General features: G+C 38.3%; 1 protein-coding gene across 3 annotated transcripts in view; it reads left to right on the top strand.

Annotated features, from left to right (window-relative positions):
- LOC150084525 (protein king tubby 1-like) overlaps window positions 1–20,696 on the top strand; it is a 310,610-nt gene that overhangs the window by 146,933 nt on the left and 142,981 nt on the right. For all 3 annotated transcript variants that reach the window (XM_090375283.1, XM_090375284.1, XM_090375282.1), the window contains exon 2: window positions 11,990–12,062. In XM_090375283.1, the coding sequence (XP_090231409.1) occupies window positions 11,990–12,062 (73 nt within the window). The remainder of the gene's footprint in view (window positions 1–11,989; window positions 12,063–20,696) is intronic.

Raw genomic sequence — 20,696 nt, 5'->3', positions numbered from 1 at the left:
CTGTGGAATTGTATCAGGTCCTGCTGTTACATAGGTTGGCAACGAGTTTATGATCACATGCTCGATGTCCAACTGAACTTTATCTGACTTTGATTACAGTTTGATTACTTTCGGAGAGCTTTAAGAAGCATGGTTTTCCTTCCATTCGATCGTTCCTATCCTTCCTGAAGCAAAAATCGGTCGGACATAAGTGCTTCCAGACTGCGTCATTGCAACGCCTCACTTTAGTGATGTAAAAAAATCCTCTCCATATTCCTTGCATGGTCCCTTAAGTCTAGAGTTAATCCACAAGGCCTACAGAAGATGTTCTGTCCTTTCATGTCTGGAAAGAATTGCAGACAAAAAGACGTTTTGTTCCTTCTCGCGACATTTTTGCAACCATGAACTTATATTTCTTGATAAATTCATCAGTTCCTTTATGCTTTAAATGCAAAGAATATCCAAATAAATTACTTCGAACTACTTGCTGAAAATAAATTATTTGTTTATATTTTTATTTTTAGAGATTGTGAAGGTATTTTGATATTCCACTGCTTTTAAAGTTTCCGAAACTTTTTTTGCATGAGTAACTTCAAGAAATGATCCTTTTCCCTTAGACGTTTGCATTTTTCATTGATCCATTTGCCACATTTGCCTGACTTTTTTCCTTGAAGAGCGATATTTCTTATTCGTTTTATTTGAAAATATTTAGATTTTATCTTTATTTCTCGAATTTCGACAACACCCAAGATGGACGATCTAGGGTCTAGATCATCCTTTTTTTATTGTTGTTTGTTCTTTGGTTTTATGACTCCTTGAGTTTTCTTTTTGGCAGGTTAAAGTTTATTTATTCCTGGAAACTCGGGTTTTTCGTCCGGTAAACAAAAAATCGATCACAGAACACATGAAATTTACAGACAGTATATACGAAATAATATGTCCTTAATCGCTGATGCTCCTAAAACCCCTACTACAACGATAACTTGTCAGCGGTAGCTGCCGCTCTCTTTCTGAGCGCAGTGGCTGCCTTCAACACCATTATGGAAATCCTTCAATGAACAATTGAATGATGCGTTATTGTGTTTTTTTCCTCATTTCAATTAATTTCACTCATCAACTTTTTGAGGTTCTTCATTATCTGCTGAGTTAATCATTTTGACACGGATGTGATAATTTCTGTCTCTCGGCGACTGCAGTATTTTGCATTATGAAGCAGACCAAACTGACATTTATATTATAAACAGGCTCATCCGTACTTGTCTGTTATCCTCTCGCTAGTTTAAGTTACAAGTAAGTCTAAAAAAAAAAAGCAAACTGCAGCCATTATCAATCCACTGCAGGATGAAACCTCAACAATTCAGGTTGAGGGAAATGGACCATAACCTGCCACGCTGGTCCAGTGCGGGTTGTCAGATGGACCATATTTAGCAATCAGGGGCTTGAATCCCGGTTACTCAAAGAGCGTGTGCTACTGAGTCTACTCTAACCTAAGTAGCATATATTGATGTATATTTATTTAATTATATTTATGTTTAATGGAGATGAATGTTGCACTGCTGGAGTCGTCTCGTCGTAAAGTAGTGGCTGGAGGATTATTATCCCCCAGACACCGGGAAAAGGGACTGAGCATCTGCTCACAATACACACTCAGCACATTACAGTCCAAGCTGCCTTTCATAACCTAAAATATTCCCCATATTCTTTGTCTTGTTTTGCTTAGACCTAATGGAGCTGAGGGATGAAATTTTTCATCTCTCATTTCATCCTTTTTCAATTCACATTCCACGGCATAGTGCACTTCTCTAAATCACATTGTCCCTTCATCTTCTTACATTTTTAATCTTATTTCCCAAGAGTGATTTCTTATGAATCCGATATATTAACCCAAGCTTGAACAATTATTTACCTCTTGCATATTTTGTGGGCTTCTTTCGTCAGTGACATGCATTAATAAAGATGTCGCACTCGTTCGTTGATCTTGCAACCTCTGTGGTTTTCAAAGTTTAGCAAATATTTGCTCAAGCATTTTAATTTATACACTTTCTTAAGTTCGACATGTCTCTCTCTTTGAATTACGTTATTTTACTGTCTGAGTCTTGAGTAGTTGCCCAACACACGACAGAGCTTGTCTTTTAAGCCCGGCATTTAATCAAATTCCTTCTCCCCACTTAATTACATTGATCTACGTTCAGCAGGAGCTTGTCCATACCTGGTTAATTTTTACTTTCTTTATCGTCTCTTTAATCCTTGCCAGTCTTCTCTCTCTCACAACTTTCTTAGCTGTTGCGAGTGTATTTCTTCGTAATAATCCACCCAAGTATCATCATTTTAATTAGCTGCGGTATCGGAATATTATTAAAAATATCTGTTCCAATCTCTCGTTTCTTATTTAAAAATGTCTTCCCGTTTCCAAGTTCGCAATTAATCTGTATTACTCTTCTTTCCTGCGTCGTTTAATTGGTTTAATCAAATTCTATTATCTTTACATTCTAGCTCGGGCCATCAATAAATATCGTAGTCATTAATTTGTATTACAATGTCCCTTTCAGAATTACTTTAAACTCAATACAGCTTTTTAGAACTTCGTTTTAATCACCTTTTATTCGGTTTCATAAATTCAATTTGGAACCAATTAAAATCATCGTATTTTAACAGTTTAAAATTGCAATTTAAAACCATTGTAAAATTTCGCCAAGTAGTTTGCAAGTTAGCGATGGGCCGTTACACGTGACAGGGCGATCCAACCTACCTTAAAAACTCAAGAATCGTGTCACGCTTCATAATGGAAGCTTTAATAACAATTTCGGTCTCCTAGTTTGCTAACCTACTCGTTATTATGACGTCTCTAGATCGAAACCAATTTTAGATTAAGCCGAAGTGCTTCAAAAATAACGTACCTTTGACCTTCTGCCAGTTATTACACGACTGGTTACTCCCATAAAAGGGCATCTCCGTAATCCACAAACCTGTCATGTTATCATTAAAACGGTGCCTACGTTGCATTCTAATGATAACATTAAATGTCTTCGATATGTTCCCGATATCTTATCGCCCTGTCACTTTGAAGCACACCTGTAAGGTTAGTGTGTTCTCTATTGTTCCTGTATATGTGTGTGTGTTTGAATCCTCGATTCAAACAGTCTCACGAGCAGTTTATGGGGGGAAATGATTTTATTAATAATAAAGGAAAGGAGCGAGTCACATTTCTTTTCTCAGATTATATTACTGCCCTCTTGTCTGCTTCTTGAATCCATTCTTGTCCTCTTTCTTCTCTCCTGGATCTTTCCTTCTAATTCCACTTCTCCATTATGGTCTTTTATCTGGAAACTGCTGATCTACGATGTGAAGAATGAAAGGGGTTTAATCATACGTTCGATAAGCTTTCCAGAGATTACTATGGAAACTGCATAACTGCGTCTACAATGTATTTATTCCGTTCCATTTGTATTTACAACTATATCTGTGGAGAAATCAAGTTTTTGGCTCACACACAAAGAATTATAACTAACAAAGAAAACATTGACTAAACATTGACTAGTGGCGTCGTTTAATGACTATTAAAAATAAGAATATGATAAAGGAGTATATAAGCAAGATATTATAGCCATTCCTAAAATACGAATGGTTTCAAATGGTTACTTAAGTCGATCCAAATGACATTAGAAAACACTGCATGGGAGGAGCTCATTTCTTCAATCGTTGGAAACTCGAGTTTTTCTTCCAGCAAACCGACACAGAACACACGGAATTTACAGACATAATATATACGTTGCAATATGTCCTAAGTTGATGATGAGCCTGAAACCCTACAACAACGAACCAACCTAAAATCAAGAGCCAAAGTCGTCTTCTGTTAAAGTCACTGGAGAAGTGTTACAAATTAAACATTCACAACTGAAACTGGGTGTATTGTTCATCAAATTAGCCGTGAGACTGTGCACATGATCGCGTTTTCCAAGCATTCGACGATTTCCTCCACCAATCTCTGGCCTCCTGAAAAACTGGAACCGTGCGCGTGATACTATCAGCAGCCGGAATGTGCTTTAAAAATGCCTGAGAGTGGGCCTTAAGTTCGCGATACGTCTTATATTGTTCAACAGTGTTGACATTTAAGTGGCTTTTTCATGCTATGGAGTTGGGACAGAGGAAATGCTCAAGGGCTTCCCATTGCCATGTCTTGATATTAGTAAGGAAATGAGGAATCAAGTGAGGCGCAGTTCTGCATTCCAGTTCCTTGTTACTATTGTGTTACTTTTGCGCCAAAGACACTAAGGCTATGAGTCATCATCGTATTATACTGGTAAATTGATTCTGTGATTGGTCTTCCTCTTTTTCTCTTCTGAATGATAAACCAGCCAGGATTCAAATCCAAACCTTTTCTTCCCTTGAGTATGCCCTTTCAATGTCCTCAGTACTGTTGCTGGATCAGTACTTGAGGACCTTGGAAAACATCTGCACTGCTGGAACAGTACCTGAACAGCTGATTCTCGCGCTGTCCACAGCTTTTCAACATCCTTTAACGAAGCAGTGAGATGCATACCTTCTTTGCCAATGGGTAGACATCCAGCAAATGTTTGTCTTGAATATTTTCTGTCCATAAGAGAGTAACTTTACTCACGAGGCCAGAGAGCGACTGAGCAATGTATCCATGTTGCATCATACTCAAGCATACAGCATTTTACCTCCCGTAGAACAAGACTTCCCATGGTCTCGATCTCAGAAATAAATAAACGAATTCACACTGTTACACTGTCTGGGACCGTAAACATTTATACAGTTATACTCGGGATAAAAATATCTGAGCTGTATTTTTCACTTTTTTCCAAGATCTAGTTTAGTGGAAGCAAAACGCACTTCAAATACTTTTCTTCCCTTTGCTATGGAGGGACGAGTCCCGTTCTTCTTCACCACACCTTATAAAACTAACTTCACTACTTCTAACTTTGGCTTTTCTGTTCTTGATAAGGTCCGTGCTGTAGCCTACGAATAACGAGAACATCCATGTTGTCTGACTCCCATAGAGATATCATAAAAGAGAGAATAAATGCGTGTTCTAAAGTGCGTTGTTATATACGAAATATGCGCACGAAAACACTTGAGCGTGTCAGGCATTTTTTAAGTAGCCACTTCCTGGTCATGAAGCCAATTCAAAGAGCGAAACAGCCATGAAGAATTCTTGGACTTTTCCTGATTGAAAATTCATTGATTTCAGAAGCTGTTTGTAGACAACTTCTGTAAATAACGAGCCAAAATATGAATTCGTGTATTCGCGAAAATTGAAAAGAAGAAACCGTAAGTACGCGTTGACTAATCCTTAAAGAGCACATATTGATCCCAAGGGATAAAAGAAATGGCTTATAGCACGTCATACCATCTTTCTATCTAATCATTATAATCAACTGTTCGATCATACAAATATTGATCTACAAAACTGAAAAGAATTTCATTGTTACAATAAGTTACTTTCAAATTCTGCAGTAATTATTCAAAAATAACAGAGTTGTTTGATTAAGTAAAACTTTCTAATATTAAAACGGAAAGAGAGACTCAATTTCCTGTAATTCGTGGCATTTATTATTTAGGGTTTCAGTACTTGAAAGGTTTCTAGGATCAAAGATTTATTTTAATAAATTTTAAAAATAACTAATAGCAGAGAGACAGAAAGTGTGTGTGTGTGTGTGTGTTAGAACAATGCCACATTCAGTAGCTAAGTAGGCTACAAACAAGGTAAATTCAAACGCGTGTACCACCGTATACTTCTGTTCGATCGCTTGGTTACGCGATAAATAACATACAAATAACTCTTCTTAGCAACCAGCAGTAATAATTCGCTTCACAACACTTTTTTTTTTTGATGGCTTAATTAAATATTTCTCCTTGAACGCTACCAAACCTTTCAGCTTCCTGTCAGAGACCAAAAAAAAAAAAAAAAAAACCCTCATAAAGTTTGTGTGGGGGAAAAGTGATAAGAAGCGGAGGGTAAGTTAGAGTGCTGAGGATGTAGTGGAAGACAAGGCATCCTCAGAAGGACAACGGTGCTAGCATCGTCAGGCGAAGAATTTAAGAGGGGTATGGGGCTTTAGTACCTAAGCAAGGGAGCTTAGTTTGATCGCTGCATGCAGTCTTCATGGAGGTGGATGGTCCATGACCGGAGGGGAACTAGGATGGAAAACAGTTATTCTTCAGTTGATAACGGTCGTGATCCGTGGACTGCCTCTTTTCAAGTCAGTAAAATCTGTAGAGATTCCTGGAGTTGTTGAATTTTGACCTAGTGGGGTGGGTGTCTCGGCTCTGGGTGCCCATAGCGGATAAGTTGGTCAATGGTAGATTTCAGTGGTTCTGAAGACTTCTAATAGTTCTGCGCCTGTTAAAGAGTTCCTAAGAAAATGTAGTGAAGTGTTTATAGTTGTCCTCTTCCTGAAGGAGAATATGTTCCTGTTGCTAAGGTAGATTTGCGATTCGTGTGAAAAGTATGGAACAAAAGACTTCATACACGGGACATTCAAACATTATGTGTTATCATGTTTCAACAATGCCGCAGTGGTAGAGTGGATCGTAGGAGATGCCCAATGATGTCAGCTTTTCTTGCATGGATCCGTGTCCAGTAAGTAAAAAGGTTGTGTGGAGGCCTGGGGAGAACCAGCTTGGAGCTTTGGAGAATGTAAAGGTGATCCTAGGGACAAATTTCTTCGTTATTATTCCTTTTGTTGAGGCATCCCATCTGTGGATGGGATGCCTCAACAAAATGGGATGCCTCATCTTATCTTGCCAGACCTGCTGCAGGTTAGAAAGGGGTCGTTTTTCTCTGCTTTCTGGTTGTTCGCTGGGTTAGATGTAAAGCCAATGATGGTGGTGGCAATACCTTTAGAGAGGTGATATAAGATACCTGTTCTTATTATATCCAGGTCAAGTGGAAGAGACCCTGCGAGGACCTGGAGAGTAGGGGTGCTCGCCGTGCTGCAGTCCCTAGTGATGGTTAAGAGGATATTCCTTTGTATTGTGAAGCTGGGAATTTGCTCATACTTAAAGCAATCATTATTCTTATCGTGCATTCAAAAACACATCTTTGAAGTGGTCAGAATGAGTTGTACGAACAGAATCATATTAATTACTGTTGTAAATAATACCATTAAGAGTTGCGCTGGAGAAAGTTATAAACAAACTCCAATTTGTTGATCTCTCTCTCTCTCTCTCTCTCTCTCTCTCTCTCTCTCTCTCTCTCTCTCTCTCTCTCTCTCTCTCGTGTTCTGAGCTTCTGAGATCTTTCTTATTAACAACAACGGTTAGCATTGCCTTCTGAATTGTTAGATTTACAGCCTGATATAACTCTATCAAGCTTTTCTGTTTTATCAGGCACATTGAGGCCATCTTCTATAGGTCTCATTGCAGATGGTCGATCTGGGAAAGATATTCTTGTTTATTTTTAGAGTTATACCCAGGTTGCGCGAACAGAACATACAATCATCTCCATACTGTTAAGTTCACTACAGAACGTAAGATCCATTGTGGGTAGCGTTGTGAATACTGCTGCTACTCTGTTATGGGTAGCCTTAAAAATGTCCGAGGTAGCAGTCTTTGGAGTAGGTGAGATAAAATCAATTAGAAGTAGTCTAGAGTTTCCTGGATGTTTCTAAGAGCACTTTCTTAAGGAGAAAACAGATGACCTTCCAACATGGTTTTGGCACCACACCGCTGAGAAGAAATTGTTAATTCCAGAGTCAACATGGTAGGTACCGCAGTGTAAATCAAGAGTAGAAAGTAAAAGGCATGTACACTCAATTACAGGTATAATGTTGCTTGTCAAGCGGCACCGGGGGTCCTCTCCTCAACTCCGCGTTTGTATACTCTGTGTCGTAATATAAACTCTGTAAAGGCCAGAGATAGAGTAAGTTTTAGTATTGGTCTGCGTAATATACTGTAGTGTTGGTCTGTTGTTTCTCCGGCATTTATTATCCGCGAAGCTCCTAGTGGGATCCCACGTTTCCCGTGGACTGCACTTCAGCTTGGCATGGAGGGCCCCAGGAGGGGGGGGGACAAACAACTCAAAATTTTTATTGCAAAAGGAGCGCAGGAGTGATAGTTTAAACGTTGGAGAAAAGGGGATGAAGATAAAGAAGGCGGACGATAGGAAGACTATCCACCTGGAAATAGGAAGTTAAAGGTATCGGATGGGCTCCCTCCACAGGGACATCCCTATGAATGGAGCCCAACCGCCACAACGGAGACTGTCAAAAGTAGTAAAAGGTTTGTGGTTGTAGGATCCCCAGGCGAAAAGTTTGGGACCGGACGTGGGGAAAAACAGGAATTGCAGTAGAGAAAAGCCATTGGGCCAGGGGCTCCTATGTGGGGAAGGAAGTTGCGCTGTGGATAAACAGTGCTTCTCTGTATGTAATCTTACATCAGCCAGTTGTTGTTGTAGTAAGATTTTAGGAGTGTCAGGCAATATTGCCTGTAAATAGTACGTGTTCTCTTATTCTATTTTCTTTTTGCCGGATGAAAAGCTCGAGTTTCCAGAAGGAAAAAACCATGATACCATCGCCTGAGATAGACTAGCTCAGCTACGTTGTGAAAAAGGCCCATAAAAATTCCACTCGTCATCGACCGGACTGTAACCCAGGTCTTTTCCACCCGGTGTGGGGAGGATGGCGATCCTACCAACTGTGCTATCCACTACGGCACATCAGTCAGACCAGCTGGAGCTGGTGTCAGCAGTTCCCACGCTATGCCACGAGGAGGGAAGTGACAAGGGGAGGGCGGTTCCTGATATGTTGCCTCACTGCGGTCCAAATTGGAGAGCCTGCCAAAACATTACACATTCTGCATGTGCCCATCTGTACACCTGTCATACTACATTACAAGTACATTTTTTATTGACACATTTAAGTGCATACTGGAAACAGCACATAACATCCACTTTCATTCACCCATTTGCCTTCTTACATTCATCATTATATACAGACAGGAATCAATGACAAGAAGCCATCGAAGGCTTCACACTTGTGAAGCCATTGAAGTTGAAACATCCCTTCACTATTGTGAAGAGATTGTTTCAACTTCCAGTCAAAGGTACTCCCGAATTTTATCCTATAATCTTCAGTCTGGACACCTACCGTGCAGCGTTTTCAGCAGCAAGAGCAGTCTAGAGAAAGAACAGGCTTCCAACTGAGAAAAAAAAAACGCAAAATTACGGGATGATTTTTCCACGTGCATGGAAGTATACTGTCTAAACTTGCACTCCAGGGATTCCTGCCAAGATGCCCAAGGAGATGGCATGGGCATCTTGGCAGGCCACAGGGGTATTAACGAGCACTGCTCTGGACATAGCTCACGACACTTTGGAACAATAGACCAGAGCGGGCAAAAGGACAATTCTGCCGAACCTAGAAGGGGCGTATTCTTCCGGAGTGTTCGTCATACCCTTCTTCAAACGCGGAAGCCGAGCTGCAATAGGTCGGGGAGGATATTGACATAATTTTAGTAAGGCAAAATTAATTTTTCACCTGCTTTTATCTGGTTTTCAGATCAAACGCTGTCACTAGACAATGTAAGAAGTGTGCCAGAGGTTACAACTTCTCCATTCATTGGGCAGCTCAGTCGTACTGTTGGAAGCGGAAGGATATCTTTAATCCGTTCATAATCGTCACTCAAACGGGCCACTTAACAAGACCACAATAAGAATTGTGACAGTAGATTGTTACATCGTAGACATTTCCATCCGCTAGCTAATAGAGAGCGAGTAGGAAACCCAAAATTAACTGGCGAAAACATTGTGGGCCAATAGGAGAAATAAGCGATAATTTACTTATTGTCCAACTTTATATTTTTTAAGGATAGAGCACTTCTTGTACGAAGTGGGTCTTGACATAAAGGTCTGCTTTGTCGTTAAAAGAGAACACAGACACAGACACGAACACAGACTCCCGCAGCTCGTCAGAACTAAAACTAACAAAGTTGCCCATCGCAATTGCGAACAGGTGACTCACTATAACTACAACACTTCTGCGAGGTGTAATCTCCTCCGCAGATTGTATTATACCAAAAATGACGTTCGGTGGAGGTAACGCGATGGTATTTGGGTTGGACTAAAACCACTGGCTATCATCGACGAGGAATCCATGAATGTCGCTGTCGAATTTGATATTCTGAAGAATTCTGCCTTACCAATAATGGCAAATCAGCACGATCACGCTCCAGTGCAACGTTGATTCCAGACGAATAATATGGCGAACCAATCATTTTCAGTTTGAGTTGAATCCAACTGTGAGCATCTTTCGGATGGATCAAATAAGAACTGAAAGCCAGATCAGGATGTCCTAGTTCACGTTGAGAACTAGTAGCAGTGTTACGGGAGGAATGCATTCCAGGTTCCACATAGGTACTTGTGGAAAGTGTGTCCACTTTGGCGAATACATTTTCCATAAAGCCCGTGGAATCATATTCGATAATAAAGAACTCCTTTGAGTAACTATATTTTATTCATTTGGTGCTCAAATGCATATTGAAGAATAGTATAATTCACTTCATCGTAAAAGTGTGCTACAAAAGAAATATCAGTACATGTACTGAATTTGTTTTAATATTAGCACAGGTTTGCAGGTAAAAGAGCTTACGAGCTGCTTTTAATTATTTGTATTTCTCTAGACGGGCCTATTTAATTTTAATTTTATAAAATAGTTAAAAACCTTTCCACTGGGAGGCGCGGTAGCCTTTGTCCTTTGATGCTAGTCATTTGTGCTGTTGAGTTCCTAGTGGTTGCACCACGTTAAGTTTAAGGACAGGTGATTCTTAATTTACAATTATTGAGAGTGAATGATGCAGCGACCCTCTGCTTTAGAGCTAGGTAAGTTTCTAGTTCTGAGTACTTAATTCCTTGTGGTTAATTGTACATAATTAGTTACCTTAGTGAAAATAAAGACTGTTCCCGTTGTAGTTCATGTCAGGTCTGACAGCTGTACTATTTTACAAGTGCCGTATTAGTTAATAACAGAAAAATAGAGGGGGAACCGAGAATTGATGCTTTGAGAGGAGCCCACTAACGGTAGAAGCAGTTCCCCCCCCCCCCCCCCCGAAACACCTTAATTGATTGTTCCTATGCCCGTTATTGTATCATTAAAATTTTTGTTCGTTTGCAAATTTTCTAATAGCTCTAGAAAGGATTTTGTTTTAAAAATTGCAGTACAGAATTTCTGCTCGGAAATTGCGAACTTCAGAGGTGCCCTCCCTCTCCCCCACATACAGGAAGTAGTTAACATTGCCACTTGAAGCGTTAATATAATGGAAAACATCGCGTGTGCTTGGATGTTGTGTATTGCGCATTTGTGTTTCTCTATTTCATTACTTTTATGAAATATTGAATAATAGAAAATTAGGCTTAGATAGCAAGAAACACAAATTACATTTCAAAAGATTTTAATACTGTGTTAAATAAAACGTAGACTGGTATTATGCTTATAAGTGTTTCTACGCTTGTAAAAATAACCACATTTTCAGTTAACTGTTCAAATAAATTAAGTTAATTCACACTGGTAGTTAAGTTAGTAATTGAGGAACGCAAGGCTTGGATTGTCACTTGACTAAAGCAAGGTGTCAACCCCTACGTGTCAAGGGTTCCATCATTTTTTCTAGAGCATTATATTGTAAAATAAATTGTGCTTGGACTGTGGTGAGCTTCTCGCCCCGATATTGCAAGTTTGTTAAATAAATATTTGCTTTTTAATTCGCATATTTCATTTAGGAACTTAACCGGAAGGGGATAAGGTCAGCTATCCTAAATTTATTCAAATATGTCCCAATAACAAAATATCCCTGCTATATTGCAACTCTTAACCCTTAATTTCAAGTTGAGTATATTAGATCAATCGGGAGATCAGCGTAGCTTCCTTGCATATGAAGAAAGATAGCAAACAAAAGTATGATTAGTAGTTTAAAATAATTAATAATTTTATTTAAGGAAATTATGTTCACACTTTTAGTCGAAGAAATTTTTCTTAAGAATCTTTTGTGTTTACAGCTCTGACTGGACTGCTACCCCTCCAGGAACTATGGGAGATGATCCTATCCGGCAGCAGAAGCTGGAATACCAAGTAAGATTTTGCCCTTGGTTTTCTTTATTTTCCTTTTTTGTTGAAGTACGAATTAAGATTTCAATTACGAATTTAGTCCGGATTAAGTTATGAAAGAAGATGGCAGTCATATTGGCACCTTTATAACAAATGGGCTGTTCTTTGAGATGAGTTATTGATCTGTGGAGCTTAATTTTTGGATTCATAAATTTATGAAAAAAAAAATCTAAGCGGAACTTGAACAAATCACTTTTTATTTTTGACCAAGACACTGAGAATAAGGAAACATTTAAATCTTGTTTGAAGGTCAAGTTGGAATTCATTCTTATGTTACCTTTGGTTTCACTCACACGTACAATAGCTCTCTAGGGCTGCTAAGTGTGCGCTAAAAACTTAATTTCGATTTTACTGTAATTTGGAAAGCAGTCTAAAAAGTGTAAACTGTTTAATATGCAAACGGAAGGTGTGAGGTAATTTCCAAATAACTCTATAAACATTATTTCAGGAACAAAACCTTTCAAAGGCTTCCTCAGATATTTTCTCGTGACTAAAGATCCTAAAGGCGATTTTTAAATCTCACTTAAACCCTGACAAGACAAACTTCTACCACAGATATATATGGATGTTTAAGCAATGGTTCTTCAGTTACTTTGAGGACATTTTCTTGATAAATTACACGAATCGGTGACTACAAACATTGAAGTCGCCCATTTTTCTTTGTTTTTTAATAAGACTAATTTGCCTAATTCAAATAGTTTTAAGAATTTCAAAAGCCAGGCAACCCAGCAATCCAATTAGTCCGTTAATGGATTTCTTTTAAATAAAAAGCTGGACATTGATGAAATTATAGATTCCGAATTCGGTATTCTCTAATACTTAATTTACTAATAATGCTTTGAAAAATTCGGTGTAGTTGCTGTTAACGTTCTGGATGACACGGGGAATATCTTTTCAATTAAAAGTAATTTGAATAATTATACGTAATTCTTTTAAATTGAATTCTACGTAGTTAGTACTGATGAAGAAAAGCATTTAAACAATATCATGCAATATTTTTTCAGGGAATATTTTTGGCCTGTTTTAAACTAAAAACCACTTCGTTTAAATTCCACAAAGCATTCCGCTGATATCTGAAGAGACCCGCTAACAAAGCAATTTTCCCTAATTAAATTGATCGATCATATTTCACTTCGTTTCGAATAAAACTCTTTCGTTTTCTCTGAACAGTAACGTTATTAAAGATCGTAATTGCCTCAGGACGCTAAGAAACAATTACTATAAAGTAATCACCCATCACGAGAAAATAAATTACTTCTCAAAGTTGTAACTTTAATGATTTATTATAAAAACGGATATCCGGTTCAACAAACTACGCTTGCAGCTGTGATTTAGAATCAACTGAGATGACGCGATAGCGTAACAGGACTGCCCGCAGGGAAATATCAAGCACAGATAAACCCCCGGTAATATCAACGGGTCATAGTTCCAGTTTGTACGATTTAATAGAAGAGGGCTAGCGGCGCACAAATCACGTGGATCACAGAGGGTTGTAACGGGATCCAACTACTTCCGAACAACTTCCAGCAGGGATGTAAAGATATCAAATGATGCAGACATGGCACCGGAAACGCGAGACGCGACGTGAGCGGAATTAAAATACCAACAGACTTTAGATGTACTTCGGTATTGCTGTAGACAGTAGCTTACAAGTTGATGTCATGGCGACCAGTTTTATTTAGCCTAAGAGAAAGGCCAAACAGCACGTGCGTTGAAAGAGAAATATCGAAGAAATGGGTTAAAAGAAGAGCTGGTTGAAGCATTAGAGAAGTTTATGTAGCTTTCTTCAAGAAAAGAAGACTGATCGCCATGATTGGAAATCAGTGTATAAGTGGTAATATCGACTAATGAGAAAAGATACTACGAGAGGTAACACATCTTCTCCACTTTTATTTATAATCAGCAACAATGGAGATATTAAAAAAAACTACTGTTTTGGGTCACATCGCGCGACTAATTTTTAAAAAAATCCATTATTTCAGATTTTAGGTAATCTAACCTTTTTTTTTTTTAAACTAGAATCACGCGGCCCAATACTTCATAAAAATTTAAATAAAATATTGGTTTAAACATTTATATGTAGTTTGACTCACAGTAGCTCTGAGTGCTGATTGGAACCAACCGATGAAAAACATGCATCATCGTGTTTGGCTATCAACGAACTATTCAATATCGTTGCGTAGCTTCGATTGATATCGGCAAACCACACCTTTGGGAACTGAAACTTGGGGTCAGTAAATTACATATGCTGAACAGAGTTTCTCTACGATGATGTGAGCCGAATTCATGAGGTGTTTACTCATTGTGAAGATATATAACAGGTTATCCGCTTTCACGTGTTTCTTCTCAGTTTTATTAGTCGAAAAGATGGATAAAACAGACTAAACATTACTCCTTTAAGCATCTGCCATTTATAAGAGTTGGCAGAAAACGAAATTGATAGAAGTACATCTCAGTGTGCATTTATTTGCTGCTTTCTCCTAATAACAGCTTTGCTTGACGAAGTGAAGATAATTTTTGCTGAAATATCACAACTATAGCCTCAAGAAGAATAGCTCTGAAGATGCGGGGATATACTGAACAAAATGTTTGTGGTAATACAAATATATACTTTAATGTAACATGCATCGACATGAGACACCTTAAACGAGGCTACAGAGCTCGATGTGTGTGGAGTGTGTGCACCCAAGAACGAAAAATGCATTATGTAACCGAATTTTCGTCATAAACTGGTATGCAAAAGGATAAGCTGCTTATTCCTGTCCAGTATTACGCAGTGGCCTGTTACGGTCTATATCCATCTTTTCAGGGGTCTGCCTCTGGCTCTCCATCCCCGGGGTGTGCAGTTTAGAATCTCCAAAAAAAAAAGGATAAGGTTTGCTTTGCAAACGTCCACAGAAAATTCTTGGTTGGCTGAATCTTTGTGCTTTGCTTCAGGTACGATGCTGACATTTCTCCTCCTCGCTGTTTATCTACTACGGGTGTACTGTATTTCTATCACTGTCTTTTAAAAGAAAGAAATATATTTGATTAAATTACGTTTACTAAGTCAAATCATCATTAAGTTAACCTATATCAGATTGTCGAATTTCGTTTCATACAACGTTTCGTTTAGCTCACTCAAGCAAGCCTTTCAAAATTCGAAAATACACCTTTAGCTGCTTTAGGTCCATCATCAACCACAGTTTACGTCCTCTTTCATGCGACTCTGCAACCAGCAATTCCATTACACTGCGAATATTCAATGTCTTATGTTTCCTTCCAGATGTTCTGTGATCAGAAGAAACACGATAAACGTATAGAAACAATTTTCCTCTTTAAAATTTATTACGTTTCCTAGGGTACAAAGATATCCTCTTACAGCGAATATCCATAAACCCAAACGTACTTTCCGACCCGCGTTATTGTAACTAATAAAGTTTTCTTGTAATGCATTTTTGTTTCGTACAGAATGGCCTGGTCGACCATTGTGTGCGCGAATAATATTGTGTTTCACTGGTAGCTCATTTTTAATTCAGTACACGGAATGAAGTTCATTGCGCGTAGTTGTTAATAATTTAAACCGATTGACTGCGCGAGGTGATACTCCAGAAGGTATTCTGTAGAAATTTAACCGCCCTGTTACAAAATGTATAAAGAATCGTGATGCAGAACCTTTCTTTTCTTATGTATCTACTGTGCGTGAGGTAAACATCTTTCTGAGTACTTCAAAGAAGAAAACAGCTGTTGCATAAACTGCACGAACGCCTCTGAAAGAATTGTACACTGGGGAGAAGTTAGCATACAAATGAAACAGCCCTTCCCCCTTATGATTATGCTAGTATATAGGAAAAGTTTCTTGAAATTTCGAAAATGGAAGATAGCTTTGTTTCTTCTTCTTCTTCTTCTTATTATTATTATAGGTGATCCATTGTAGATTTATATTATTTTCTAGATGCTTTTTGGAAATAAAGTTAATATTATTCACTTACTTTTGAAATTATTGAATGCATCCATCTAATCAAGGACAAGAGGGGAGGCAACGTCCTATATTGAATTACTGCTTTATTTCAGCAATAGATCTCAAGATGTTTTACAGTTTCCGATTATATTTTCCAATTTCTCTCTTGTTCTTGATCAGAACGTATCTTACCTAATTCTAAACCTCTGGTGCCCTTTTGCCGTGATTAGAACGTTGCGCATACTTGTATTTCTGTAAAACAAAGATAATTTATGACACAAATTATGAATACCGTCATATTATAAAAGTCTTATTGGACGAATTTCTACTGGTTTTTATTTATTTTTTTTTTTTCATTTCTACGTTGAATATGCCAACTTATCAATGATTTTACAACCATCCGGTTAGCAATAGTCATTACATCAAAGCAGAGGGTTTCTTAACCATGGAAAAACAACAGCAAGGTCGTTTTACTAAAATACAAACCACCACTGCGGATTCGTCTAACCTTGTACATATACGAGTACTGCATCAGTCGCAAAGGAAGAGAAAATAGAATTTTTCTGGTGCATCTGTCTTACCTTACATCATTTGGAAAGTGAAAAAGAAACTCAGCTAGATAATGCGTTTTATTCTATCACCGATCGCTCAGATTTCACGTAGCGTTATACATAATCGGATATTCCTTTAAGAATTCAGAAGATCACTGATTTACCATTTGTAATTGAAATCCCCGGGAGCTTTAGAAGCGGTGATGTTCGATAATTCAAACGTAAAGAAGCCTCACGTTTACATTAAATGAAATGAAAAGGATAGCACGTGTGGGTTTCTTCGTGACTTATTTAATAACTTAAATTCTATTATTAGATGAAGTTCACGGATATTGCCCAATTGTAGAGAAGGAAGTATAAATACTGTGAAATGCACGTTTTATGGTATAGGAAGATTTCTTCTAGAAATATTTTACTATCATAAAGCATGAAACCTGTCGGCAATGACGAATGATGCGCACAGTTTTCTGATGAACAATTAAAAGAAAGAGAAAGATTTGTTGAACGTTGTTAGTGGCACGCATTCCCAAGTAAAACGATCGATGAGTTTTTAATGGCAAAGATTAGTACTCCACAACGGGGACTTCACGCATCATTTGATGGTTGTAAAGCGTTTTTAATGGAAAGTATCTTTGTGAAGCTAAGAACAGCTGGACCAAATCGCTCCAACATCGATGCCAAGGGAGATGCCGTTAAATTTTTCCTCCACTTTTATTGACCCTAACAGTAGTTTATGGCTGTAAGGCGAGACATGGACACAACTAAAGGCTACCACAGAGAGTTCATTAGCGCCAACTAAAAGGACTTAATGATTGCTCGTCTCTCGGAAGAGGAAACTGCAGAATACTCGGTAGGAAGGGCAAACTCTATTCAGTGTTCTATGGATTCACTTAGATGTACTGGGCATTACTGATGCCATGTTTAAAATCAACTCCCCTTCATAATTCGCTGCGCAGTACTTTAGACGTTGATGGACTTCATTTATAGTAGCTAACTTAGAATTTTAAATTACCTTAATTTTTTCCACTTCGTAAATGGCTGTGCGAGAACTGCTCTTTAGCAGTCTACTGTTGCGTAAGTGCATTAGCTGCATTGATAAATTGCATTTGCTGCTTTCTTTAAACTATTCAGTACAAAAGATCCATTTCGGAAAGTCGCTTATGATAAATATGATCACTTAATTTTTTAATGTTAAATTAGAAGTTACTGTGGTGAGTTCAAAACTCATCAGAGAATATCACGTATCCCCAGTGCTCAATTGTCCAAATAGTAAGCCCAGTGTTAGTTGTATTTCCCTCATGGATTTTGTCAAAAGGGCTTCTTACGAGGTCAATATGCTTTCATCCCTCTCATCACAAAGCGTCGTCGGACAGTTCTATCACTTGCATGTTCCTTTCACATGGGTATTAGGTCTGTGGAACTTTCAAGACCTTCACGGAGGCGTAGACGCTTCAAAACCTGTCCTGTGCTGCAGTACTTCCCGTTTCAGTGCGGTTCCAGGTTTTCTTTTGACATCTCCCGGCTCACGTCCCTTTTTTAAGTAACCTTGACAGAGTAGACTGGTTACAGCCGACTTTTCGACTGTAATGCCCTTCCTATCGAAAGCAATAATTACGCTTTAATTGGATGTTTGTTGACATACCGCTTCTGAGTAGGAAGTGAAGACAGATAGCAGCAGGCGGACGCTTTTATAAAGATGATGATGATGCAATACCACTCTAAACAGAAATTATGACACAATATCAACCTAGTTTTACATGATGAAGCAACAGTGCCTTGAGATGACAAAATTTTACCTATAGTGAGAGGAGTTATTATGGAAATATTTAACTTTACAAGGGTGGTGCAATTTAGGTGGCTTCTACCGATGGTAGTCGAGCTTCCTTAACACTTATATTGCTACTCCTACTTTGCGTATGGCCAACGGGAACATAGTTCACTGTTGTTGGAGATCCCTAAATACTTTTAAAGAGCTTTCTTATAACCATTGCCACCTTCTGTGCAAAGTAAGGTTAGGCGAAAGTAGAGCTTGATGAACTGATTGTGATGAATACTAATACAAGGAACTCATTGAAGAGTGACTGAATTGGTGCTAATTTCTGTTGTCGTTCGTGAATGCATTTGAACATTAATAGTCAAACCTTATCCCCAAATAACGATATTCTAAATTCACATATAATCAAACACTGATTACTCTAAGAATATGTAGTCATTAGCAGACTTAATCTTAATGCATTCCATTAAGCAGCGCGCAGAACCATTTCGGCTTCGAACCACAGTGCTTTTTTATAGGCATACCATCCCTCTAGTACAGTGTCTGCTATAACAGCAGTAATATCATCTTAAATTCGGAGAATCTATTCCTATTCCTATGGAATTGTAGGTTTCCTTCTCCAATTAAGTGGAAAGTGCAAATTTAGAATGTGCTAATGCTGTGGGGCTCCAGAGCTGAGTGGTCAGAAGCGAGAGTGTAGTAGCACACGCTCTTTGAGTAGATCGGGGTTCAAGCCGCTTACTGCTAAATGCAGTCGATCTGCCAACCCGCAGTGTACCAGCGTGGCAGATTATGGTCCATTTCCCTCAACCTGAATTGTTGAGGAGGTTCCATCCTGCAGTGGATTGATAATGGCTGCAGTTTAGTTTTATCTTTTTAATCCTATAGGGGAGTGTCACGTGATGAAATTATATGGTATCAAACTTCAGAGGAATTACCTTGGTCTCCTTTCATCACGTATATATTATTCTACAATTGGTAATGAGATTCGAACACAGTCCGCAGTATTCGGATTACGTAGAAAGCAATAGTTCCTTCATCCTATTTTCGGAGGAGATTAATTGTTTAGGTGAGCTAAGTGGTGGTTTGGGATAAAAGTGTAAAATATTCGTCGCATGAATGGGGCCGAAGGGGATTAAAACCATAAAGTGTATGTTAGAAAATACTACAACGATTAGAAATGATTTATTTGCGCCATTGCCATGGTGTTCAGATCCTTCTCCAGGATGGACTCGACAGGACTACTAAGAAATTGCATTCAGGGTATTTCTTATGTGCTAAAATAAATAAAAATAAGAAAATATGTACCTAGTATGACTAAACGGGCTACTAGGTATGTGTTTGCTTATTCTTATTTAATTTTATTACGTTTTTGCAATTGAAAACTCCGTGGCCATTTTTTAAATTTCAAAAGAAATATGCCCATCACTATTCAGAATCAGACACTTGTTTATATGAATTCTTTGTATTATTTTTTGGCCCTCAGTCGATACTGAAAGTAAAGCTCACGTGTTATAAAATATCCTGTATAATAGTTTAATACATAAGAATGAAATTATATCACAACATGAACTGACGATGAATCATTTATTCATTTATCCTCATCGATAAATGATAGATTTTCTTCATTTTTTTTTTTTTTGTTCATGATAGGTTTTTTTTTTATACATTCTCAGTAACAGAAATTTATTTTTGATTTGGTGGCCGAGGTAGAACTAACCAATAAACGACATCACTATCATACATGGCCAATTCCCTTACTGTTATACAACGATCTTCTTGGAGCTCCAAGATGGTCTTTGTGATTGAATTACGTCCATCTTCAGACATTCTAAACTACTTGCGAGCTGTACTATATGAAAGCGTAGATTCGCCATAAGCCTCTTTTAACATTTCATACTCCTCAGCTGATGTTTTCTTGAGGCGATGACAAAATTTGATAGCAGCATACTGTGCCTCGCGTTTCATGTCCATTTTTACGTAGGCGAAACTGAAGAGGTATAAACTTGAACGACCACCAAGGTTACACCTTGCGCACAATTCAACTGCGCAGTTGCTATGGGGCGCAGCCCGGTTTGGTCTTATAAATTCCGCAGTTCAGCAAGAAATAGCAAGTAGTACGGTTATTTTTTATTGAACAACCCTGGTACTTGTATTATGTAGTGGAAATTCCAGGGCCAAATCACCCAATTATTAATTAAGTTAAATTCCACAAACATTCACTAACAGGTGCGATTTCGCCTGTGGATCATGGACTCCCACAGAGGAACAGCATGGACCAGAGAGCAAAGGAAGGGTACAGATAAACAGAAGTCTAAATATGGGTGAGGAGG

Source organism: Mastigoproctus giganteus, chromosome 6 (genome assembly GCF_048544385.1).
Source record: "Mastigoproctus giganteus isolate SK-2022 chromosome 6, ASM4854438v1, whole genome shotgun sequence".
Taxonomy (NCBI): Eukaryota; Metazoa; Arthropoda; class Arachnida; order Uropygi; family Thelyphonidae; genus Mastigoproctus; species Mastigoproctus giganteus.
Note: the sequence above shows the minus strand (reverse complement) of the source record. Positions and strands in the feature narration are given on the sequence as shown.